The sequence below is a fragment of the Ischnura elegans genome, chromosome 8 (assembly GCF_921293095.1).
Source record: "Ischnura elegans chromosome 8, ioIscEleg1.1, whole genome shotgun sequence".
Classification (NCBI taxonomy): domain Eukaryota; kingdom Metazoa; phylum Arthropoda; class Insecta; order Odonata; family Coenagrionidae; genus Ischnura; species Ischnura elegans.
The window spans coordinates 8449657-8477375 of record NC_060253.1 but is presented as its reverse complement, the minus strand read 5'-3'; the positions used below and the strand labels follow the sequence as shown (position 1 = coordinate 8477375).

At 38.9% G+C, this 27719-nt stretch overlaps 1 protein-coding gene across 2 annotated transcripts; it reads right to left on the bottom strand.

The window, feature by feature from the left end:
- Nucleotides 1-1079: 1079 nt before the first annotated feature.
- Nucleotides 1080-27223, bottom strand: LOC124164084 (15-hydroxyprostaglandin dehydrogenase [NAD(+)]-like). Of its 2 annotated transcripts, none has more exons than XM_046541259.1 (8): nucleotides 27035-27223; nucleotides 26668-26796; nucleotides 26154-26599; nucleotides 25305-25428; nucleotides 25096-25202; nucleotides 23308-23481; nucleotides 19991-20160; nucleotides 1080-2412 (listed from the first exon to the last, which is right to left on the bottom strand). In XM_046541259.1, exons 3-8 carry the CDS (start codon nucleotides 26574-26576, stop codon nucleotides 2346-2348), a joined length of 1065 nt encoding a protein of 354 aa, XP_046397215.1. In that variant the 5' UTR covers nucleotides 26577-26599; nucleotides 26668-26796; nucleotides 27035-27223; the 3' UTR covers nucleotides 1080-2345. The 2 variants fall into 2 exon arrangements, with proteins under 2 accessions (XP_046397215.1, XP_046397214.1); XM_046541258.1 differs by lacking the exon at nucleotides 1080-2412 and adding an exon at nucleotides 17086-17628 and having other exon boundaries at nucleotides 27035-27222.
- Nucleotides 27224-27719: the final 496 nt, after the last annotated feature.

The following is a 27719-nucleotide window of genomic DNA, read 5'->3' as shown; positions in this document are numbered from 1 at the left end:
GTTAAGGCCGTTTTACACGGTGTACGGAATTGCGCAATCTGACGTACGTGCGAAGGCGCAATCAAAATTACACCGTGTAAAGCGGTTAATTGCTAGAACACATGCGAGAATGCGTGGATGCAAGACGGCAAAATAGCCCCTGCTCTAATTTCGTTCATGCATTCGTGCAATTTCACGCTATTTTAGAAATTAATGCAGCTCTAACCTGTGCAATTCCGTGCCCCGTGTAAAACAGCCTCTAGGATAGGTTTGGAATGAGTGTGTCTTGCAGTGTTATTAAGGCCATCCAAGCTGCCACTAGCAAACCCAGATTAAATGTTCCAGGATAGTATGGTATTTGGAGAAGGCGACCGACAACTAAAGTCGTTTGCGCCATGAGGGAAGGACGTATGGAAGGAAAAGTGGAGAGAAATCCTATGTTGCCATTAGCCTGCTCTTAATTAATGAAAGATGCGAAGGGGATCATGGCTTAATGCCCCATCCGACAGACAGAGAGTTGCACTTGAAATGTTCTCCATCCAACATTCAAACAGGGATAAGGCAGTCTCTGAAAATTCTCATCCACAGCGAGGATTTAAGCCTTAGGTAGTAAGCCAATGCTCTAGCTATCCCACCAACCCGATCCCAAATGGTCAAAGAGAAATAGAAGAAAACCCCATAGAAGAGATGGCCTATAAGAGAGGTTTTTCTCTATACTGGGAACCATTGGTAGGTAACTGAAAACTAGCTAGACTACCTTCAGGTAATTGGATCATTTCATATCTTGCTGGAATATTTTCCAGGTTCACAGAAGGTACCAAGAGGTTCCTTAATACCTCCAAAGGTATCCACATAGCACTCAAGCAAAGATTCGATTTCCTATGATGTCTGTAGACATTTCCTATGATGACACTATTAAGTGGTTTACATAAAGCAATATATGCATTTTTTGTTTACAATTTTTATTGTCGATATAGATTTAAAGTCAAAGAAGAATACCTAGAGCACAGCAAGAAGTCCCAGTTATCATGTCAAAAGGTAAATGTTGAGAGTGGCATCTTTCATCTGTTGAGGCAGAGAGAACTTTTTCAAAACGACTGATTTATAGCAGGTCCAACAGTGATGTAGCAATACCTGCTGCAAATTCAGTTACGGCAAAAAGTTCACAATAAACCGAGGAAATTCGGCAATAGTATCTTCTCCAAGATATTTTTTCTCTCCCAACTTAAATGGAATTGTTTTCATGGGTTCACAGAGGTTAAGGGTATAAGCATTACAAAATTTCAATGAGGTAACACAATCACCAAAAAAAAATTCAACACTGGATGCTCCTTCCTCGGACAATCTCGGTCACTTGGGCTTTGATTATGAAACAGTCAGCATTTATACATCCTAGCCACTCAAGATTTTGAACTCAAACCTCTAGTAGAGAAACGTTATCATTCTCGAACGTAGGTAGGTGGCCTAGAGACTCACGACTTGGTATTTAAATAAGTTTTTCTGACTCTATAAAATAAAGAGGAACTTTGGTTCATGCATGCATTCCTTTCATTCTGCTTAATCGGGGCAGTCCATCACATGCAAAAATAAAATAAAACAGACTACTTATAAATACCTACAAACAATGTCGTTTCAACACATCACATCGGTCAACTAAATGAAGCCGATCACAACGGAGTCTGTAGCCAAATCGAAAGGAAAATCCTCCGTACCGTAATGCACACAGGGCAATAGAGTAAGGGAAATTGTAATCACACGCAAATTTATCACCTTATTATCCTCTGCGGGACAGTTCGCACGGCAACTCAAAAATCCGTCTGCTACAGATACTACGCGAATTTATTAAACTCCGGTGTATCATGCGCAAAAATCACTAGAAAATCTTGCTATTTTTTAAAAATATAAATAACTGCAGTCACTTTAAATGTGAACATTTTAAATTCAGTCTTTTACATCCCTGAGCGGAAGTCATGACTATAATAGAGTACTAAAGAGGAAGTGGCATATAATTTGAAATAGGATGGGCGTGGTGACAGTTTCGCATGCGTGTAGGGAGTAGGATAAACTTTGTCTTTAAACCACTGATTGTGAGTGTCTTAGGGGGAATATTTGAGTCCCTTCATCAGGGAAGTTATCGGTAGTATCAGCTTTTCCTCTTCCGTAGCGCACCACTATATCGTACACGAAGCATATTTCCGCAATCACTTGGCCTTGTGGCCTGTTCCGGTTTCTGGCGAAATCGCTGATTCTTGAGGGTTTTCCTTCGGATGGCTCCTATGTGACGTTTTCCAAGATCCAGTCGACGAATTTGGAGATTCTTGTGCACACTCCGGGTAAGTTGGCCTCGGCGCAGCCAATCCCCCAGCTCATAATGCCCGCGAGGAAGTATCGGCCATCCTTTCCCCGTACCTGCAACGGACCCCCGGAGTCTCCCTATATTGAGTAAAAATGCACAAGTCATGAGAAATTTTCACTTTAGGCCCAGTTTCACCAACACGGTAAGGGCAGTAAGGCATTAAGCTACCTCACATGGATGTCTAGCTATTTCTCAGGGAAAAATTTTTGCTTTACAGCTGGTTTGAAACCCTTTTGAAACACCAAAATCTGCCATGCAACTGCCGTGGAACTCATTTCCACTCATTTGTACCAAAAATTGGAAATGTGAAGACATTTGTGACTCATTTGTAATCCCCTTTCGAACTCCTTTGTACAGAGGTCTTGGCGTCAAATAATGTCTACTTATGGGGGCGCGAAGTTTTTTTTTACTTTTATATTTATCAATGGCGCCATCAAAGGATGAAAAAATAGCCTTCTCCAACTGACTCAGCACTTCCAGGAAGATAATGGCGTTAGCGGAGGAGGCGCTAATGAGTAGGGAGGAGCTAATGTGAGTATCGTTCTGTAACAGTGTTTTTGACGCGGAACGGCTAAACGTTCACCTGTTTTGATGGTGCAAATAGTTCACACAGTACTATTTCTAACATAAACCTAGTTTTGCGACCATGCCTCAGCCACGAAATGCGCTGATGTGCCTTGCAGCTGCAACTGATCGCCAAAATAATTTCTCTTTGAGGCATACTTGCCGGTTACATGCCATCGGATTGGGGCAGGGGCGGTTCGGGGTGAATGGGGGCCCTTGCGCTGGGGCTCATTGATGGGGCCCTGCAACCGGAAGATTTTAGGAAATTTCGTGTCCCGAAATGGATTTCTACGCTATACTGACTTTAAAACTAAGTAATAGTTACCTAATAAAAATAGAAATTTCGTCAAAAAAATGCTGTAAAGAGTGAGCTTTCCACAGCTAATAAAATTTTACCATACAAATATAAAAAACTTCAAAAATAAGCTTTTTGAATAATACTAATTGAATAATACCGAGTCTCCTACGGCTCCCAGCCTAATTCGCTTAACATCTGGGTTACACTGTCTGTATCCCTTAGCAGTTTTTGACAACCCGCGCAGTCTTCCTTTGTATTCTATTCAGTTCGCGGAATAAGCCTTTCTGCCCCGAATCCCATAAGATCGCGGCATATTAAAGGTGCGGTCGGACGAGTGTGAAATAGCACCTTTCTTTTACTTTCTCATCCGGAAATTTTCCCACAATACGCTTGACGAATCCTAATTTCTTTAGGGATATGCCGCAAATATTCCTTGTATGTGTTCCCCACGATAGGTTCGAGGTTATTGTAACTCCCAGGTACTTCACTTCGTCTGTTACCTTTATGTTAATACCATCCACTGCATAAACATGATTATAGTTGGACGAATGCCGCAAGAAATGTACCGTCATGGATTTGCTTAGATTAAGTTCAAGTCCCCATTCTTGGTTCCACAAATGAACGTTGTTTAAGTCCGATAATAAAATTTCATAGTCAAAGTGATCACTAATTTCGCGATAGATAGCAGCGTCGTCAGCAAATAAACGTATTTTACTGCTAATGCGGGAGCAAAGATCATAAATGTATTAATGGACGTCCCCTTTCTTCATTGATCGATTGAGATTCTTCCATCAGTCCTTCAGTACAGCGGGGCCATGGCTATAATGTAATTGACGTAAGTAGGAAGAGGAAGTTATCTCACCGCAGATTCCGTGTCGTGTATGGGTCTCTGAGGAATGGAAATGGGGATTGTTTATGGCCGCGATGGAAAACGGCCCACAATGCAACACCCACGGGCGTTCCACGGACTACCGCTGATTTCTCAAGGCCCAAAGGGCGACAGCCATGCGCCGTGGGACTTAAAAGGACTCCTCAGAGGGAACTCCCTACGCTGCTGGTCTGGCTTCGACGCGGAAAAGGAATTCATTTGGGTTGGCAGTGGTGAAGTCCAAGACACTCGAATAAGACGCAGTCTAGGTACTGATCAGGTAGAAACGTGTGTGTGAAACTGACTGAGAAAAGTGGGCGTGGTGTCGTGTAATTACAGCTTGCTAGGGCCAAAGGCCGAGCAAAAACACAATTAGGTGTGGGGGGAAGGAGGTGGTTAATAATACGATAAAAAGAATATTCCTTTCTGGGTGTGCCGCTGGTTGAGTAAAATTTTGGAGAGAACTAAATTCGAAGTTATCCGAAAAATTATCCGGGTAGCCAGAGGCCCGAGGTTGTTTGAACAGATGAATGTTTGCGTAATAAAAATTAGACTTGCAGCGTATTCAGTTTATTCATTCACTCTATTCAGTCGAAGTATGTATTCCCGGAAGGTGGGATTCCGTGAAATGTTAATTTATAGCTTAATGCTTCAATAATAGCATCAAGATCTATTGATGGCCAAATTAATCATAATACTTGAATTTTATGATTCTAACTGTATAATATGCTGGCAGTTGGTAGGTATCGATGGTGACTTGAAAGCATGAGGCCCCATTCCCAGCAACCTAACTTTGCGTAACTTGAGCTAATATCATCCAGATCTGTAAGTGAAATATTCGACCAATCACAGCTGAGACTGTACATCGATTATGCAATCGATTCAAGCGAACCTTCGATAGTTCATACAACTTCCGACAGGCATTACCACCTTCCTTGCTAGTGGTTTTTTTCCAGAACTGTCTGATTTCCTCAGCTAATGACCATTCCCAAGCGAGCTGCAGTGCCAAATGCTGTTTTCAAGTAGTTAATGCTCTCCTGAATTTACTCTCCAAGATACTCTCCTTAGTTGCGCTCTACGTTTTTTCAAATTAAGATGGCTCATCACTCCTACTCGACCGGTCTGTTTTCGCTACGAATTCCAAGTTGAAAACTCTCATTATCATGTTAAAAGTTTCAGAGAATAAAGTGTTAACCCTTGTTACCATTTGACGGCATCTCAAATTTGAAATTTTTATCACAGTGTCCTATTCGTGTTTTTTCATTTTAGGTATGAGCAATGATTGACAAATTTCTTCTCCCCAACCTGCCATCAAATTTTCAATAAAATTACGTAAGTTTAAGCGAGTAATTCATTGCGAAAAAGTCAACGCATGACCGGTCGAGATAGAGACAGAGAGTAATAACTTATTGTGGACGATGCACGAAGCCTGGCCAAATATAAATGCGGCATTGAACGGAAGTCTTTTCCTGCTTTCCCACTGCATGACTCGTCAAAAGAGATGCGAGATTCTTCATTGAGCGATACGCTAATATGGCTAGAAGGATCGCTGACATGTGCCGGTATTCCTGAGAAGGTCTCATCTCAAAAGGCTCGTAGGTGCATTTAATAGTCAAATTTTGTGGTGCTGTAATTCAGAGATACATGCTCGCCAGACGGAACGAGAATAACTTTTTCGTCGGCAGAGGTACGAAGTGAATCATTCCTGGCGAAATAGCTAGCGAATGAAAATGAGAATACGAATGCATACACCGTTCGCCAATCTTTTCGACAAATCGCGTTGGCGATAGACGGAAAGAACCAGAATCAGGCCCCTGGAAAACTGTTATGTTTCAGATTTAAAACAGATTATATCATATTTACTAATTATAACCACCATTTAAGCATTTGGCCCCACTGTGCGGCGGACGGCGGGCGAATGACAGTCAATGGCTTGAATCGGTTAACTAATCATCGGCTACCCAACCATAGGTTGAATAGGTATCGGTTAACCAACAATACATTGATCTAAACTAGACCCTCGGTTACGTCACATTCGATCAACTAACCACAAGTTAACTAACTAAAGGTAAACTAGCCATCGGTTCACTAAACCAAGGTTAACTAACTACAGGTTAACTAACGCCTTCGCCTGATGATGCGATCTGCAATGTTCGCGAAACCTCGCTTGACAAAGAGTAATACAGAGCTGAACTCGAGGCATCCGATACAAATAATTTTTGTTGCAATGGCTCCGTCATACGATAGTAGGAAAGCCTTTAGTGAAATTGTAGTTAAACGGTCAATTAGCTTCGCGACCACTGCGACGCAAGGATAGTTAACCGAGAGTTAGTTAACCTTGGGTAATTTAACCTGTGGTTATGAATACTGCACTTAGTTAACATTGGGTTAGTTAACCTGTAGCTAGGTAAAACATAATAAGCCAACCAATAGTTAGTTAACCTATGGTTATTAAACCATTTGGAAAGTAAACCAGTAGTTACATAACCTGAAGTTAGTTACCATGTAGTTAGTTAATCTATGGTTAGTTAACCTATGGTTAGAAAGCAGTGGTTAGTCAACCGATTGTAATTAACACTGTAGTTAGTTAAGATAGCTAACTTATAGTAACTGAATTTCAGTATTAGGCTTTAAAGTCATGTCCGGCATAGCTCTAGGCAGCATTGGATGAGTAGTACGCTGTTATGCCGCCTTTGGTGTTCATCCAAAATAAGCAAATTATGTTAATATGAGAATATTTTACTGCATTCCTTACCTATTCTTCCAAAAATCTATCTTTGCCTTGCATAACTTCCCTAGCGTACAATGAGCTGCTTATCATTTTTTCCGTAAGAAAACCATAAGAAACAGATATCATTCTTGTTATCTGGGCTAGGTTAAAATTGAAAAAACTGACCCACAAGTATCACCGTAGTGAATTTTGGACTCATCGTTTGCATCTATGAAAAAAGATGAAAAAAAGAGAATGGTTTAATGTTCAACTACGAAAAACCACAATTGAATTAGCAATATTGTACAACAATACTAAATTTAGTAATAGTTTCATACAATAAAGAAAACATGGCATAATACAATTTAGAAATATGATTTGAATTAACCAACGCGGCCCACGCTGTTCAATAGGGAACTTGCATATATTTCAGATATAATCAATAGTCCCAAAATTATATAAAAATATATGTTTGCATACCTCGGTGAAAGTTTTTTTTATTATTTTATGACGTGGTTTGCGATATTTAACCCTCATATGGATTCTCTGCGCCTTAGCGGCGCTCGTGGTTTTAAAAGTGGTGTAAAAATTTTCCTTTCCAATGGATCATTCTGAAATTTTCAGTAGTCTATTTTTTCTGCCTTTTTCGTCTACGTATAAAATTTTGTTAGCATAGTGTCGATAGTTTACATTTTATTGGCCTCTAATGGAAAAAGTTACGTCGTTGGATTTTCGGCGCCGCTGCGGCGCTCAGTATTTCCTCGTCGCTACGTCATTGACTGCACTCCCAATGTTAATGTCAAATCATTTATGTTTCGTATGAAATGCTATAATATATTTATTATCATATTATTTATATTTTTAAACATTATAAACAAAATGAAATTGTTAAACAAATGGAAAATTTTACCATACCTATTTTGCTTTCTATTACAGCTAAAAATCAAAATATTTGCCTCAATATGATGTTCATTGACAAAACTTCATCTTTTTACAAAATTATTCATAAAAACCTATGGCTAGTCAAAGTTGTTTTCTCATGGGCCGCCGACTTAGTTTTGCTTGGACCGAGAATTTCCTCATCGTTACGTCAGGGTCTGCACTTTCAACACTAATTTCAAAGCAATAATGTTTCATATGAAATGCTTTAATCTATTTTAATCCTATTATTTAATTTTTAACTTATAAACCAAGTGAAATTGTTTAACAAAAGGAAAATATTACAATACCAATTGTGCTTTCTCTTTTAGCTAAGAATCATTACGTTTGCTTCGTTATAATGTTCATTGACAAAACTTCATCTTTTTGCGATAATTATTCATAGAAACTCATGGCTATTCAAAGTTGTTTTTCCATGGCTTCCGACTTAGTTTTGCTTGGGCACCTTCTCCGCTCCGCGTCCACGTTACTGCCGTGGTGATAGTCAGCTTTGGGTAAATATTAGAGTGACTCTGTTTAGAATTACTCCAAGCAGCAATTCTAAGAAAAATTTAACACAATGCATTATCCGAATTCGTAGAATAATGCTTTCTCACCGTTGTGTGAATATTTCTCGCTGAATGAGTAACTGTAACTTACCAAGAGATTCAGAAGTTTCACAGACTACCCTTGAAGAACACATCGCACAGTTATTGTTATATGTCTTGTACTTTTCATTCGAAAAAAATCCCTTTGCGGCTACGATAGTCTATACAAAATTGCTGGCGTTTATATAGCTACTGATGACGTGACAGTTTACCATTGAGGTGAAATCAAGATAACTACCCAACTAATTTCGTGATAGAAAATAATTTCTCTTTCCTGACGATGAGTTTAGACTTTAAATGGTAAAAATCGTTTCATTATGAATAGATGAAAAGACAATTTACCATGAGGTGAAAATTTGTAAACATATATCTCGTTTCTATGTGTACTGAAATGTACAGATGTTTTATGCATTGGGGTGTTACTAACGTAAAGGGATGAGTGAGAAGGAGAAAGGAGAAGGAATGCCAGGAGGTTGTTTTGAGGTGAAGGGGCGGTAGTGTGTAGACTGCCAAGGATCGGGGAATACCCAGTGCGTTAGGACAGGTAGGAGTAGAAAATCCTTATCGCAAAAAAGGTTGGGAGTGCAAGGAGGCAATTAGATACAAAAGCCTGCTTTTTCTTCATCCTTCTAACGCTGCATGAAGGACAGCGAACAAAAGCCTTGTCAAAACGCCCCGCGGTGGCCCTCCCTTCATTCCAAGAAGGTCCAACTCGGTGGGTCATTAGGGTGGTGAGAAGTTCAATCAAGTTTTGTGGGAGGGGGTAAGAAGGTGGTGAATGACGAATAAGGGAGCTTAGTGGGAAAGTATGGAGAGTCTCAATGTTTGGGTCAGTGAAACGCTAAGAAAGGAAACGGAAAGAAAATGTAAGGGAAGTCCTTCCAAAGTGAGGGTATTTTTGTCACCCCAGAGCATTCTTTCAACAGTTTCTCACGCAGGGCTGGACGAAAGAAATAAGGCAGCTGCACCTTCTCCCCTACCACCAATAACACATACTTCTAAGAATTTATTTTTTTTGGACTTCCCACCAATCCAGGAGTAAAACCTAATCTTATGCACTCCCACGCAAAACATTTACCCGTCCATATCTAAGGAAACCTTTCGCTTGGGCTATACGTCCCCAGTGGGGGAATGGGGCTCCGTGGTAGGAAAAGAGTACAGACTCTTCTAGCTCCATCTCCAAAGAAGCGTTGAGTTCTTTGACACGCCGCTTATCATCCCATATTATTTATATTTCAAAAGCCATAAGACTTGATTTTTTTAATTTCAGGACATAAGCTCCCAGAATATTCGTAAGATTTGTCTTGATCACCAGAATCTTGTAAAAATCACGAAAGTTACACTCGTCTCTTCACACTTAACCTACATCTGTTCTATTATTAACGTTTAATAACTTATCCTTCTATATACACTGCAAAGATGTAACATATGGGTGGATGCATTGAAGCAAAATTATGTCATATGGGCATAAACGAATTTTATTTGGTCATCATTTTTAGCATTTAGATACATAAAATTATAAACAATATAAACATTAAAAAGCGGAGTTTGCCGAACTCTGAATATCAGAAAAATATTTCAAACAACAATTACTCACGAAATTAAAACTTTCACTCAAAAATAACATACAAAGGGAACTGAAATAAAGAGCATTACGGCAAGAAATGGAAAAGAATGCAGCGTTCAATTTTTTTTGTTATTACTTCAACAATAAGGGTTTAAATCTAGCAAAACACGGTAAGAAATAAAGATAATAGATGTATTTACCATTATCAATCAAAAAACTTGTAAATTCAGGCTAACTTTGAAAGGTAATAGCAAAAAATGACGCGGCGCCGCTGCGGCGCCGAGAATCCAACGACGTAACTAATTTTGTAAATCCATATGAGGGTTAATGCATCAAAGTTCACGAGAATTTTCAAATGCAAGTGAGAAGCGAAAACGCCCGATGATTGGCTGGTAGAAAAGTGACGTCATAGTTCAGTACGAGGAGGCACGGCCATAGTACTTGAATTGAATACATGCGACGGCGTGGTTATGATTCATTTATTGAAGTGCAGACGTATCGGAATTGTTCATTGTGACTTCAGGGCTATTATTTGATCTATTTCTTCTCCATTGAAAGCGATAGATTGCGTAAAGATGAAGGAATATGGTTATTCTTAGGCTGATCCTAGCAAGCTTCCTGTTACTGATTCCATCATGATAACGCAGGGTATTTTAGTGAAACTGTAGACTTCGTCGGCGCGGAAAGTCGATGTCGAGAAATGGAAAGGTAGCTGATGTGCATCTGAAATGTTTTATAGTTCATAACAAAGTGAGACTTGCGTATAATATTGGCGAAAGCGTATACTCATGCGAAATGTGTATTCTTTTGGCAGTCCGGTAAGTCTTATGGTGAACCTATTTCCACCTCGAAGCCGTCGATGATACTTGCAACTTAAAAATACCTTGCCTGGAGGGCGACAGGAAGCTCTGAGGAAGCCAGAATATTAATGCTTCAATTTAGTAGCGATAATATAGACGAACTTCCAACACAATCTACCATCTTGTGACTCAAAAACCCCGAAGCCACTTCCTATTCTGCAGGAAGAATCGGTCAATCGCACTTCGATCAATATAATAAACGTCTTCAGGTGTTAATAAGTTACTTTTGTAATGAAATCATTCCTAAATTAGCATTAAAATGTGAATGTTTTCCAAACAGAGTCTTTAATACATTTTGGGAGCTTTTCTCACGATATCTGAAACCTACTCTAAAGGCGAGCTCATCGTCATTGCGATCGGTTGTCACTTAAAAATTCCGTAACGGAAATCCTAGAGGGATGACCTTCGACGATGACCATGATCACCTGCACTCTCACTATCACTGGAACTCGTGGTGAAAATATCATCCCAATCCTATTTCTATTTGGTTTTAAATGGGGAAAGAGCAACATAGAACTGCACATTCTTTGGGCAACTTTGGGTTTGACTTTCCCTCAAACACCCCATTTCCCCTGTGGTGCACATTAGTCCTATCTTTATACGATGGCCTGACAACCTTTAAATGGATCCTTGGTTTATCCTGACAACCAACTAAATGGAAATTGCTGATCCACACGTCTTCCTCTATCTCCACAGTTTCCAAATCAAGGGCCGCGGAACGTTCCTCTTGTGACTCAACTTTTTCTGAAAAGCAGGCAACGGCGTAGAATAAAATCAGAGAATGCTGCGATTCATTTTTTGTGACCACCTCTGGATTTCATTCTTTTTCCATCTACAACTTCCTTTATCTTTCGGGGTAAACTATGGGACAAGATAATGTTTAAATATTTTCATTAATTTATAACAAAATATATGTTCAAAAAATACCCAAAAGTCATTTTATTAATCCGCACTGATGAGTGTAAATTAATGTGGAAGATGAATGCTGTAGACGTAGTAGTTTTCCCTAGGTTGAGTTGCAAAGTTCACGAAGTTGACTAAACGGCTAATTTTTCGGTGCGCGGAGTCATTTATTGCACTGGCCATAAATCAGAGTTTAGGATAAAATTTCCTTTAAAATGACGTATAGTTCATTATTATAGCATGCAGTGAAGCCAGGATATAAATTTGCAAAGTACAGCGGCACATCATTTTGACGCCGACAGTAGAAGAAAACGCTGTCTTCTTGGCTGGCACTCGAATGCATGAGGATCAACGTTGCTCTATATTTTCATATTTCCTCCCTTGATTTTAAACATCATGGAATTTTCTATGTCCTTCCGTAACTGAAATTGAACAAGTGCCATAAATAATTTGAGTCCATCGTAACCATCGAGAAAAACCTATCTCGATTTTTGTTGTGAAGTTGAGTTTTTATTCTACGGCGGCCGAATTAACGAAAAATCTCAGTTTCAAGTTATTCAGTCAATGAAATATGGAAATATCATTTATAATAAAGTTATCTTCGCTCACATAGCACACGGGTTTATCATTCCGTTTATTATACTCTTATTTTTCCGTAACGCTCATCCCGACTTACGGCATACATCGAGGCTTTTCTTCTAATTTCCTCCGTGGGAATGCAGACGAAAATTTTTCTGGGGTGTTATTGCACAGAGGAACAATGCACCACTTGAAATTTTTTCTTACTTCACCCATGTTCTCCTTTAAACGCAACGTGGCTCGTCCAAACCTGCAGTTACTGGCTTACTGGGCTTGGATCTTGGACTCCTACTGAACTATGACGTCACGGCCAAAGATTAGTGGGGGCGGTATTTTTTAGCCCGCGAAACTCGGGAGACTTATGGAAGTCATTTTCTAGTGTATAAACTGAATTTTAAGCGGAAAAAAAGTATATTGCGGTACTAAGTGTTTACTGTAGTATATCAGCATACTGTTTATAAAAAGTATGCAATTTCCCTATTGTTTCGTGCTGCGGAGGCAGAGTGTTGATCACTGAAATTATCTCGTGCCCATCGACTTATGGGTAATTCGTCATTGCTTACGTCACAGTATTTCGCCAAGAGAACGAAGTTACCCAAACTGAAGCGATAGTCGGGGCGAAAGGAACGAGAATAATCGCGAGGAAAAATGTTCGCTTCGCTTCGAGTGGCCGGGGCGCAGCGAAGGCACGGGCGAAAGGATAACTAGAGTGAACGCTAATCGTCGCTAATCCCGAATATGAAATACAAAGAAAAATAATTTTTTCAAAAAATGCATTTTTTGCTAAATAAAATACAGTATTTGTTAGTTATATCCAGTAAATACGTAGTGGATAACATTTTTCAAGATAATAGATTGCGAACATGAAAATATCATTTTTATTATTCTTTACTGAGATACCCTTTCCTTTGGGCTCAACCTTGTCGCGATGGAAAGGCTTGCGCGTTCCTATGACCCCTAGAGCTGCGCTGGCGGGATTAATTCTTTTTTGCAATTGCAAAATTAGTCCCGGTAGAGCCAGCAACCCATGCCAGAAAGGTCGAAGGGTAGGAGCCAGACGAAAGGTAGTCATTGTGATTGTGTCACGGAAAAAACACTGTTGCAATGGAAGTGGGAAACCCTACCAACTATCTCTTCCCTGAAAACATAGAATACAACCAAATGACCTCAGAATCTCATCGACCGGGACCCGTCCGCAAAGGGCGGGTGTCGGTCACGGCAACGTGGTCGGCAAGGTCCTCGGGGTCGTCAACATGCGAAATCCTTGCAGAGACTTATCATCAACGGCAGCAGCAATGAAGAAAGAAGGAAAGAATAACAAGAAGATGGAGAAGGAGATGTCAGTAATAAATAAATGTAAGGATGTGGAATGTGAGGACAATGAGGAGGGTGGGGAAGTTAGAAAATTTCAAAAGTGAAATGGATAATGGGAGGATCTTAGGATTATGCGAAGTAAGGTGGAAGGATGGTGGGGTTTATTGGGGTGATGAGTATAGGGTTAATTATAGTGGTGGGGAGGAAAGTCAGCGAGGGATAGCTTTAGTATTAAACGGGAATATGGGTTAGTGTGCGGTAGGTGTAGACCAGCTAAGCGATAGGATTCTGGTGGTAGAAATTGAGGGGTGACCCACCAACCTTGTGGTGGTCCAAGTTTACCTGCCCACTAGTAAATATAGGGAGGAAGAAGTAGATGAGGTGTATGTAGGTTTGAGGAAATAATTAGAGACACACCAGGTAAGAAAAATCTGGTAGTAATGGGGGACTGGAACGCCGCAGTCGGGGAGGGGAGGGATGGGCACTAAATAGGGGATTTTGGACTAGAAATGCGGAACGACAGGGGAAAGAAAGCATCAGAATTTTGCACGAGAAACAAGGTCCTCATTCACGTGTCAACGCGGACACGGGTCACTGCGCTCTTGCTTTGCTCCTAAGAACCAGATGTGTCCACGAAACGTCGTGAATTACCGAAATGGAAAACTGTCTCCATTTGTCGATGAAAATTATGCACACTTATTCATTGAAATTTGCAAAACTCCTCCTTATAACATATCTATAACTCTCTCTCTTTCTTAATTGAGAGCATCTTCGCTGAAATCGAATACTTTTTCAGTTTGCCGGAATAGAATATGCTAATTTTGTCTTGAAGTTTCAAAATTCTTCTCCGATATATTTGGCATTTAATTCTCCAATTGCGATTGATTACATTCAGAGAAATTTTAGAAAGGTCATTCCTTTCAAGCAGCATAATATTTTTTTATGGAAGCGTCTTTCATTGCAATGGTTTTCTAGGAAACGATGTAACTTACTGCATTTTATTTATTATCCTTGTCCAATGCATTAGACGTCATTGCCAACGCATTTTCCGATACCTGAAGAATTGCAAACCTTATTTATGGGTAAGTTTCCCATCCTTTACATCCGTTTCATTCATTTTTAAGATAATGAATATTTTAAAAAACAATAGCTGGTTGCAATTTTGCAAGTTGATCATCGCAGTGGCAGAAATTATTTGATGAAATGTTTAGGGGCATGTACATAGTACACACATAGCAAGTGGAGGGCACCCCTTGAAATTGAATGGGGAGTAAAAGCAAAATTATAGTTATCAAATCATTATTAGCTGTGGTATATTGTTCAATTTAACTTATGTCTCAATTTTCTGGAGTATTTTATTATCTTACTTTTTTTTAGGGTTCCCAGCTTCGTTATTCGTTGAAGTCATTACTTCCTTCCTATCGGTATATTCTCTCAAAATTATAATCATTTATATTAGCGCTAGCTGACCCGGCGAACTTCCTTCCGCCTCATGATCAATGAGCACTTTATTTAAACCATTTATAAATCAAGAGCGACTGTACTGATTTCAATAATTTTAACATATTTTAATTGTTAAACATTTAATATGTTAAAAATTATTAAACATGACTTGTGGTACCCTAGTTATATTTCGCGTCGGAAAAGTGCTCTGCGTAATGAAACACGCCCCCGTCTACCCGACGACACGGGTGCGGGTTTATTCCCTTGTGTGAAGCATCTTCAGTTTTTGTTTTGATATCAGGCTCATTAACAAATAAAGCGGATAGTTTACCAACTCGTCATTGCAAAGTCGCATAATAATTTACCATGAGAAAAACGTGTGTTTTCCAGATTCAGACCACAAACACTCACCTTGTGATTTGTTAATCGTCATCGCTATTGCAACACGGATTGGAAATTGAATTCGTTAGAAATGAAAGGGCATATCGGTTGGGGTATTGGAAATCCTCGGAATGAGAACTTCCTCACCTTTGAATTTTCCTTTTAGTATAGTCACGTGAATTACATTGTTTATCAGTTTAATTTAATCACCAAATGCATTCCATTGCATAGTTTTGGTTGGTTTAGATTTCGAAGCATAATGACCACCTACCCTACCTTCAGCTGTAAATTATGCGGTGGTAAGCGAGGCACATCCAAGAGTTTTAAAATTCAGATGGAATTGTTGGTGACTTCGAATTCGGTTGCTACACAGTCAATAGATCTGAGTGAATGCCGAGTACCTTCGGTTTGATTCTGAATTACGAAGTAAGTCATCCACATCTTCCTTCTTAGCCGCCAAAATTGCTCGCTCATTCAACCATTTGTGATTTTTCTGGTTATCAATTCTGGTACACTTTGTATCTGGCCATCATATTCGGGTACACTTTGTTGACGAGGTCGTCCTCAGGCCTGAGAATGACGCAGTGCGTTGAAACCATGGTAGTGATCTAATAAATATTTTATGCGGAAAAACATAGTTTAATTTTCATTCAATATGAATAAATTCCATAAAGTAACGCCTTAAGCCATCAACTTCCGACAAAAGTTGTTCGCTCTCGCAGCGTTCCCAAGAAAATGGTCGTATCGTTCGTAGACAAATCACTACCCCCACTTCGGAATGGAATAAATGTTATAACGACTGGTTACATCCAATGCAAAAGTGCAGTGACTATCGTGGAGAGTAGTTTGAAAAGCTATTTAAAAATTGCGTTATTTTACCTCACATAGTTTTATTCAGTTCCGACACTTAAAAGGCTACCCTCGTATATTCTCTTATTTAAATGCTGGAAAGGAAAAGGTAAGTGTTTCTACGGAAATCCGTAACCCTTAAAGGTCCTCCACCTGATCGTTTTGGTTGAGTGGAAGGAGACTCTTTATGATTTGAGGTTCACACGGTGATAGTAATGCAGTTGAATTTACAAACTTCCTTGGCTCGGATGGAAACCTGGGAAATGTAACTGCAATTTCACTCTTCACTGGTATACCCATAACAGTTTAATATTACGCACCCGCGTTCAGGTAAATATCTAGTATCCTTAGCACATGCTCTCATTGAAACATGTTTCAGTACAGTATGTTGCTGTAGATACATTTTTATTGCCTCACAACCTTACGGGTGTCTTCCACGCGTTACCTGGGCTCTGTCCTGGGAGAGCTAGCAAACATATCTGTGAGCATAAACTTTTGCTGTGAAACTAAAATCAATCTTTTATACATTAATTCTTCATCAGTTAATTTCTGTAGAAAGCATGAAATGCTATTTGTATAGATACTAGCTGACCCGGAGATCTTCGAACCACCTGATAGTCAATGAATAGTGTAGTAAATAAAAGTTTAGTTTTTTTCCAGGTAAAGAACTTAGAAGTTGAGTAGAGGTTGAACCAATTCTCTATTGGCAGTTGTATTGCCTTGCATGAATGTGGACTCCAGGGTAGGTCAAGGTGGGCTCCCCACTAACTAAATAAGATGTCATTTTACTTCAAAACATCATTTGGCCAATTTCTTATATTCTCCTAACGTCGCATTAATTTTTTTTTCGCGAATATAAACGATGGAATAGAAATGAAAACGTGCTCGTATTTATCACAAAATTTAGTACATCAATCAATTTTACATACACTAAATTTCACATGACAATGTACATAATTTTTGGAAATGGCTGATTGATTTTATTCACCATTGATTTTTTTCCCTCATTTTTCATTCGAATACTACCATTAAATTTAGCCTTAACAATTTTCAGACATTTTCAAGCAACACGCGTACACTTGCAGACAAACCTTATTTGGATGAAATTTGAATGAACTGAGGTCTAATTCACATATGGTTTTCGAGTGGGTGTCCGGAGATTAGGCACCATAAATTAACTCAGAAACCAAATCAATTGTTTTAAAAATAATGAAAGTGTGTTCTTTCCTGAAAGAAGTCTTAAGATGGTGAATGATGTCCACTAATGAAATCCACTAACATTCGAGGTCCTTAACCCTGGTGTTTGGGCATTCGATGTCGTGGTAATCAGGTATCAAAACCTGGTATAGTTCGCTGTCTTCGACGACCCAAATAGAGCCATTGGGACCATTACGTATGATATGAGCAGCTGCTGGTCCTACTCTGTTACAGCTGTGAAAGTAAAAGATAGTTGTATTAATTGTTATAAAATAAATGTAGTGAGAAGTTCATGCTGCATCTCCTCGCATTGGTGCTTCATTTTGTTCAACGCAGAGTGGGACCAGCACCTCGATTATGTAAATGTGACAGCGACGACGGCGATAGATGACCATCACGTTCTCCTATCACGTTCCGCTGTATCGAGGGATCATGTAAGCCACCGTCATCGCGCGTATCATACAGGTACGAGCGCGCGAGGTTGGTATCATTGAGAAATGAGTAGAGCCAATGAAATCCTTCGACACATCTCTGTCCAAGAATACGTCGTCTGCGGAGTCTTTGAAATAACGATAACAAACAACGAAAACATAAAATGGATGCAGTTCAAAGCGAAGTATTTCGCTTCGCTAATAGATAATATTATGTTAAAGTACTCGTATTATGGTAAAGTTATGGGGAAAGTGTAGTACTACTTTTCGATGTCTGATAACGTAATCCATTATGCTAATGCTCGCCGGGAGATGCTGCAGTCATTATATTTACTATATCGTAGAGAATGGGCGAAAAGTCGTGATCTTGGATTGAAACTAATTAATGTTGAAATGATAATGGAAGTGTAATCGCGCTAGCGATTTGAATGTAAGTACTTAATAATTGATTTATGGTGATTAAAAAATCGAAAAGGAGTTTAACGATGTTCATAGTGAAACAAAACTCACAATATACAACTTGTCAGTACTATTCCACAAACTTTTATTTTAACAGTCTACTAGTTTCGACGTTTATACCGTCATTATCAAGACTAACCTGACTGTAAAAATAAAAGTTTGTGGAATAGTACTGAGTTTTGTTTCACCATGGACACTTCATTGTTCCAACATGTAACGCCCAAATAAGTACATAGTTGTGTTTAACGATGTTGATATTTTGGAGAACGTACTTGGCAAATGTTGATAATTAAACTTCGATACAAAGTAATTGGCGTTTGAATCACGGATGTACTTCAACTAGCAGTACTTTCCAATTTGCTGTGTGGAAATAAAGCAGCTCAATCGAATTCACTACCGTGCGCATATAACAATTGAACAACGTGGACAACTTATAATGTCAAGAGAGCACTCCAGTAGAAATAATTACGAATTTATTGGTTTTTAATCGATTATAGGGCATTTTTAAATTAAATACACAATAATATTTTGCTAATATATGCAATTAGTGCTCGTTTTTATGTCAGCATATGCTTGTCACCATCGGTTTCGAACGTGATAGGCCGATGACGCTCGCAACGTGATAAAGAGTGCGATCACGGTTTCATAATCGCTGCTATCACCTTCCGTCGTGGGAATCGCGTCGCACCTAGCAACGACATCCCCCTCACCCTTCTCACAGTTACATAATCAAGGTGCGGATTACTAAAATGTGGCCATAGCGAAAAGAAAAACTTGTATATACCTTCGTGAACACGGCTTTATCGATATAGATATGGCATGCATTTTAATATTTTATAAAAAAATGAAATACAATGTTTTCGATTTAAATGATTGGTTATTGTTTTTTGACGTCAAAACACGCATTTGCCCGTTTTGATTGTAATTGGGCGACTTTTTTTTCTATTGACCACGCATCGGGCCTTTCGTTCACTGTGTGACGTTTCGATTGTTCGAACCGATATCTTCTCCCAGGCGTTTAATGTTGTTCAAAGAAAACGATGGCGTGTGTTAGTCTCAAGTGTCAATGGTGCTATCGCTCTACGGTACTGATCCGATACAGACGACCAATCTCAAAGCTATTTCTATCGTGTGCTGAATCTGCATTACTTTTCCGAAGACAAGTCAGTTTCAAATCATACATGGCGTGTGAATGCTTACATGTGAATTTTTTTTAAACAATTATGGGTATAAATACGTATGTGAAGACATATTGTGCGTGTGGAAACAAAGTTGGCTAAGTAAAAAAAAAACACGTTAAACTAGCTATAATTCCGAGAGTACGACATCATGAATAAAAATGTTATCAAGAATCCATATTTTTTCAGTTATAATATCAAATTTTACGGCTAAGTACTACATGTCAAAATGCAACGGATATGAGTTAAATTCTTTGATCTTGAAGTGTGAATTTTCAAACAAGGTAATCATCTTTTCCTCTTTCAAATAGCATACTTTTACTTCCATTGTGCATTCATTTGAAGAAAACATTTTGTCTGCCCCTTTGCCAGCAAAATCAATTGCCATTTGATACGCCAATATAAAATCTGGACATGATGAAAATAAGAAATGATGGGAAAACATTGGACGGTCACTAATTAGTTTTTTATGGGTATTTCCGCATTTGGTACTCCAGAGTGGTTAAAAAATAAAAGCCGTCATCTTACGGTTGGTTTGGGTGGGTGTTGATCCAGTCTTTGAGCACGTTTCTCTCTCCTATTCCGTCGCGGAAGTGCTCGCACGGGATGTCGTCGACGTTGGTGGTCATGGAGGACAACGTGACACCAGGGCACATGGCGCACACGCGGACACACGTCTTGTCAAATGTTAGGTTGTCCTGTGGAATATGATCATCAGCATTAAAAGCAGGTATGATATTCAAATTCGATCAAATTAAACCACATATATTTGAAGCGTAATAAAGGGAGCGCGGATTCGATTTCACGCTGTACGGTGTGCACATTTTTTGACGCTATATTGGTATCAAATATACTCGGCGGGCCGTAGAGTTTACGAGATTGAAATTCACTGTGGCAAGATATTAAAGCCAGCAAGACAACCGATTTTCATATGTATGCCAACGTTAGCGACAATACAATCATAACAATATGATAAATAATAGCGTGATTCCCTAATTTCATGTAACATGCGTTATACCATTTATTCCAAAAAGTTACTCAATATGGGCACACACATTTTCCATAACATGCAAAGAGGAATAGGGGGCACCAATTGATGACGTGAGGCATTTATGGGGGGAGGGGGTCAAGGCGATTCTCACCCAATCTCATGTGGGGGAGGAGGGGGATCCTGGAAAGTAACACGTAATTTTTTCCGCAAGAAACAGTGTAAAATTGCGATCGTAGTAATCTTGAGTACTAGTCGCAACTAATCTTAGATAGAAATAATAAAACAAATTGTTTTTAATAAACCCGATGCAATGAAGCATGGATCAGCGCATTTAGACTTAAAATACGAATTTTGAACAATTTCACGTGAGATTAGAGGGGGGGGGGGTCGGGGCAAATCTCACTAAGGGGGATGGGGGTTCAAAAAATCGCCAAAATCGCCTCGCGTAGTCAACGAACGCACCCTCAGCTGTTGAAGAGGGCTCGCTACTCATGGCAAACAACGTCGCTGCACACTATCACAATTTCCGATTTTATTACTTAACCATAGCCATAATGTAGTTAGACATTCTGTGTATGAATGAATTTGCGCAGTCTTTCCGTTCATTTTACACTTTAGCCTAGAAAATGTGGATAAATTAAACCATTGATTTTCCCCAGTTTTCCAACACTCGTTCATGCTCATTAAGATCACGTAGTATTTAATTTTTTTCCTTTGTCATAGAATGTAAACTGATGAATTACCTCTTTTGTGGAAATAAAGTTCCGGAATTGAAAATATTCAGGATAGTTCGAACTTTTTCTCTGATTTTTGGCGTTTTTGACAATCTTATTCATTAAATATAGATTAATTAAAAATAGGGATGGACGGATCCAGGATTTTTTCGGATCCGGATTCGGATCGGATCCTTGATTTTCGGAGCCGGATCTTTCGGATCGGATATTTTCGGATCCATATGCGTTTCAAATTCCTGACGCTGAGATTCCCCCGATGATTGTTCAATCGCTTGGGAAGAGTCACACTGTGTGCCAGTCGTATTTTGCAATTTTTATTTTCCACGGCTGAAATTCTCCTACGTAACCTCTCCGAGAGCTTTCAAACAAAACGGTTCATGAGTAGGACAAGAATCGCATGCGACGGCGCATTCGAAGAGAGAATCGGAACTCTTTCCACCCTTATGGGGAGCTGCATTCACTGGAGCTATTATTCAAAATTTCGGATCCAGATCCGATGTCTTCCGCGACTTTGGATCCGATGTATCCGATGAAGGGCAATATCCGCGGATATTTGGATCCGAGGTATCCGATCCGACCATCCCTAATTAAAAATAGAGTACCAAACGTTGCTATTAAGGGCAAACTTGGCAACACTTTTCGCAGAGTATGTTTTTAATGCTCCAATAAACGTGTTTGATTTGTCGGAATTTTTTTTTCCCTCATTGTGCAAGTGAAAAACGCAATGGCAACTTTCCACTCGGTTTACATTGGGGCGTCGTGATTAGGAAATTAGGTGTCACAACCTCAATTGGAGGAAAAAATGAACTTCCTATCGAGGTCTTATTAAATAGAGAATCAGTTGAGGAAAGTGTTCAGATTCTTATTACGTGAAATAATCATACTGCCACCAATTACTTAATTCCATTTATTTGTACCTGACAAGACTGTTTTCGTTATGCTTTCTATGGAGTGCAGAGGTGATGATACAAGTACGATTGCAAAATGAACGATTATTAATTCTGACCCGAAATCGTAATGCAATAAGTTAATTCTTTAAATGGACGGTGAAGATAAGTTATGACGGAAAAAATCTCCCTCATTAATCAACCATTTCTCCAAAACTTAAAAATGAAAAAGTTATTCTGGAACCATGGGTAACTTTAACAAGGGTAATGTTTGAATTAATTTTATGTACATGTGTTGAAGTTTATTTTAATGGAATTAAATGATTAAAAGATACATATTATAACGAGTCAGGGTATTTTCCGTTATTTAAAATGATTTTGATATTAACCGGTTTTCAATGATTAACACATCATCATCATTATATGCAGAAACTCTTCTCTCTTGTTGCCAGTCGTTCAACGTTCCAATCTTCAACGTTTGGGTAGTTCACTCTGATTCCGTTTTCAGGGGTAAAGAGTGAGCGAATCTCTGACGACGGTTACGGAGTGAGCTGCCGAGACGTTACAGATGAAACCTTTCGCCCGCCTGTCAATCCGAGAAGTATTTACGTTATTTTATTGTACATTATTCGCCGGGAAAACCTCAAATCTTTTATCATCTCCATCATGTTAACTTCAGCTTCAGGGCTCTAATAAAATCGTTTAGGAAAAGTTTAAAATTGCATGACTTTGTCGTGAGTATCTTAGTGTTCATATTCTTCAAAAAGCATGAATCCTGAGGTTGTGCAAAATAGACACTTAATATTTTAAAGCGTGAAGTATAGATGTATTATAATTACTTGACCACTATGAATAATCAAGCCGGGATGAATGCTCACGAGGGTTCATGCCCGTCACGGAAGTCGTGGAAATTAGTTGATGGGCAGGTAAAAACTCCAGAAACGGAGAAAAAGGTGAAAATGTCGGCGGAACGCACGGAGCGTAGCTGCGTTGGAGCGGTGAGGAGGGTTGCCGTCGTGGCTGGGCGGACCCCCGATGGCAATGCCACGATTTGGAGGTCCTTCACTGCTTGCCTTTATTTCACTGTATTTATTGCCGCAATTTTCCATGAAATCCTTATAAACTCTGCTTGGCCATCGATATAAAGTGAGGGTGATTGAAAATATTCGGACTGACGATGAGGGGAAATTGAGGGTAATTGAAAATGCAAAGAGTGTATTATGTATTACGTACCCCGTAGGACATAACTGCGCCGACGACTGCATGCTTGGTGGCGCCGTAATAAGGAGAGCCCGGAAGTCCAATTAATCCGCAAATGCTGGCCGTGTTGAGCACCACTCCGCCGTTCTTGCCCTGGTCAGCTCCCATGTACTTGAACCCCAGTCGCGTCCCGAAGACCACCGCTTTCTGCCCGGGAGGAAATGGTTGGGGCCCCCAAAACTTAAGTTCTAACTTTAAGCATTGTTCACAGAGAAATCATCTTTATTTTGTCTGGCGTTACTGAATGAATGAAAATTTGAAACTTATTATACTTTCTGTGATGAGTAGTTTGTGCTTTAGTTGGGGGAGTAGCCAGAGTGGGATATCAAATTCAAAACGTTACATAACAAGCACACATCGGCTTATTAAAATTGCCTCACATTTTTAGTAGATCTCCTACCTAAAATATGTTATTAAGATTTATTTACGTAATATTCTAAATTACGTAATAAATCTTTACATCTTTAATTACATCTTTTTTCCCGAAAGCAAACAATTATGTCTATTGCCCGTACTTCCCCAGGTATTAAATATGTGGAACAAAAGAAAATGCTCAACTTATATATTCTTGTCTTTTAATTTTGATTAATTTTTATGTGCAGTACACTTTTATTAAGTTTTTTTGAAGCCCAATCATAACATCAATCACAAGTACAGAATCATCTGGGTCGCTGTTCACTCCTGCACAATAGCTGTGAGCCCATTTCTTACAAGCGACCCAGCCTTTAACTGATTTTGAGTTGAAATCGCCGCAGTAGAAACACAGAGTTGTCTCTCCTTCCCATCATTCTTTTTTTCCATTATTTCTTACCCCCTCCCCCCCGTTCCGCCCCAACCGTTCCGCTCCAAGAACACGTTGACGCTTAACTAGGAACTGACGCCCGAAAATAACGTTTATTCAGATGTTCAATTATACGAAACTAACGATTATTAGACGTACTTCAAACAAATATCGAGAATTACTGTAATTTAAATGCTTGAATATGACTTTCCATCAGGGATGCCGACTTCCAAAAAATATTGGGGGGCCCAAACTGGGGATCTTTCCCCGGGAAATTTTATAAGTAGTGAGTTTTCAGTTTTATAAGCATTTTAGAAGAGCCATATGATCAACATTAGAACCCTGATAACTCGAATCTCGATATCTGGACACTCCGGGGATAATCGACAAGCCTGACACATTTTTCCCTCACACCCATGACGAATTTTTGGGGGGGCTCGGGCCCCCTCAGGCCCCATAGAGTCGGCGCCACTGCTTTCCATCGATACAAATTCTTCCAAAGTTAGAAAACAACAGCTAAAAGTCACACAACTCTCAGTTCACGTGTTAACACTCAATTAACTAAACCAACATCGCTGCAGAAGATGAGAAATAGCAGGTTACTCTATATCCAATACTCTCTGGTGATTGACAGCAACTCCTTGACGTAAAAAACCCCGAACTTCATTCTGCCCCGTCCCGTTCTACCCCGTGTTCCTCTACATCAAAAATTGGTGTAATTCAGAATAAGTCGAGTTATGCCCAGTTAAGTTGTGGTTAATGGGTCTTAAGCTGTCTACCGCCTGCTGGGGATGAAAGCCTAAACCCAATTAGTTTATTTTGCACGAGTTATTCTCTGTGTTTTTGTTATGTTGCAGTACGTCGCATCTAGTGACAATAGATTTATATTCTAAATTACGTTTATGATTCAAAATTTTGTTTCTTAGAATATTCAGTGATGAGCTCTTTAATAAATTTTTAAAATAGTTAAGTGTACTTACGTAATTAATTTCAATTAATTTATCACGCGGAAATGCGGATAGTATACCAGAATTATTCACCATGATGTCCAATCTGTTATACTTGCACGCGGCCAGGTGAACACAGGCTGTACAAAACAAATTTATTTAAATTTGGGACAGGGAAGTTTACTTTAGCCAAGGCTCACATCGCAAAAATCCACGCTTATGAAAGAGTACCCTCACGATACCTTCAAATGATTCGAAGTTGCTGACATCTCCTTGTGCAAATTGGATATTATCCCATCCGTAAATAGATGCGAGACGGGTGGCAGTGCATTCTCCAAACTCTCTGTTCTCGTCAATTATGAACACCTGCAGTGATGAAAATACACACATGAGAGAATTCTAACAACTGTTTTGCATGACATGGCTGATTTAATTATCAAACCTTTGATCTTTCACCAAATTTATTGTACCTATACTTTCGTTGAGAGCTAACTTTAATCTCAGAGTATTTTAACAGAATATTTAATTAAGTTTGCTCGTGTTCATAGTCACTGGAATAAGTGAAAAAAATATTAGAGAAGGCCAGAAAAAAGTGGGGGTCGAGTGCTTTACTGAGACATTAAAATTTTCCGCGTTCATTAATTAATTTCTTTCATTTCCAAAAATTTTGTATTGCAGTAACGAATTAAGATATTTTCCTGCGCTAAAATTGCCAAATTATGAATATGAAGGAATGTGGTCTTTACCCTTACCTATTTTGCGGTCTTTTTGATTTACTTACCCTTTATTCTTCTAAGGCACATATCCTTCTTTCAGTTCGAAATTCGAATGATTATTCTGTCACGGATTGAATCACTTTAGACATTTTTGTTATTGAATTCTGGACGCTATATCAATATACTAACCGAAGATGTTTCAATAAATTAAATCGATTCAAGCGTGATGCAGTGTAAGTTCGACGTATGAAAATAAAAAGTAATTGAAAAAATAGTTGAAAATAGCACATACTTTTTATTTCAATATAAAAAGAAATCCTTGAAAATGTATAGTAACTTCGTACCATTGCTCCTACCTTAAGTAACTTATCGTACCTTTGCTCCTTGGCAAAGAAGCTCCTCCACTATTGAAAGACCAATTCCACGACTCCCTCCTGTGATGACAGCCACCTTTCCTCTCGGGTCCAATAAAGGCGGTTGACATGAGCATAAGTTTTTACTCGTATGATCAGTGGGGAGAGGAGGAGGAATGAGAGCTTTCATTCCCAATGACATCCCACCGATATCACTCCGTCTTTGAGCGACCTCCTTCATTGGTAGTGATGAATATCTCGCAACATTTTTTTTTAGCCCATTTTCTCTTGCATACGGTTTAGTGGTGAAAAGAGATGTACAACCCTGATGATCGGTCTTCCTGTACAACTTGGTGAAGTTCCTGTGATGTGAATTTATTAAATTGCTGTTTTGCTGTAAGGACAGTAGAGTCCTAGGTATTTTCTTGATAATATTAGTTGTCATTTTTCCTAATAAAGATGCGTTGTCTGCAAGATAAGATTTGGTATCAATTTTATCACTCCCATTTTATTGATCGTAATAACACGATACTTACTTTTATGGCTTCATCAAAAAGTGGATCGCAATCCGTAAAATTTTTCTATCTTTGCCTTCTTTAAGTGACTTCAATTCGTTATTTTTTGAGCCACTATCGTAACAAACAATGTTGAGTCATAGGAAGCATCTATTTAATAAATGGTTATGATTAGTGTGCATCACGATAGCTTTTTAGGAAGTTCTATAAGTCAAATAAAATGTCAGTGGTTGAATTGCAAAATATATACAAGAAAATTGGTAATATTAATTTTTAATTTAACCAAATACAATGACTGTGCTTGATTTTTATAAATGGTGCAAATTAACGCTTCTTCGGGGGAAACTATGTTTAGAACTCCCTATTGTTGGCAAGTTTAATCACTTACCTTATTTCTTGGAGCTGATTTTACGTAAAACTCATTGACTACTGCCTCAGCAAAGTAGAATCTGCTAATTAATGACAGGAAACTCTTTCACCCACAGCTTTCTGGGCAAAACTTTGATTCAATACAATGATAACTGATGGAGTTCAAATAAAGCCGTTTCCATGGAGTAGCTCGCACGGCTTCGGTTGACAGTCGTAAACTGGTAGTAAACAACCTAAAGTGACCTAACAACCTGTAATATTGGTGATTGTTTTTCGGGCTCAAACCGCGTTGACTCATTTTTTGCGGACATATTTTATTATGAGTCGACGCAGAATGAACCCGAAAAAATATCACCAATTAACTCATCGCGGAAGCCTCCGTAATAACCTGTAATATTGTTTTTAATATCAAGTATATAGGTAATTATATATTTATCTTCACTATGAATTCGCGTTTATAACAACAATATTCAGTTCCAAATCATATTCTTAATTTTTTAACTCTTCGCAAAGAAATCGCGTTTATAAAACGATGATCAATTCCAATTCACATTCTTAATTTTTTATCTCTTCACTGTGAATTCGCGTTTATAACAACGTTTTTTAGTTCCAAATATATTCTTAGTTTTTTATCTCTTCCTAATGAAATCGCGTTTATGACAACGATAATCAATTCCAATTCACATTCTTAATTTTTTATCTAT

Coding starts and splice junctions, on each gene's coding strand:
- LOC124164084 (XM_046541258.1), bottom strand. CDS start 26,576: ATGACAACTAATATTATCAAGAAAATACCTAGGACTCTACTGTCCTTA. Junction 25,429..26,153: donor TTCTTTGCCAAGGAGCAAAG/GTACGATAAGTT, acceptor TCATCACTGCAG/GTGTTCATAATTGACGAGAA. Junction 17,629..19,990: donor AACACCCACCCAAACCAACC/GTAAGATGACGG, acceptor TTACTTTCACAG/CTGTAACAGAGTAGGACCAG.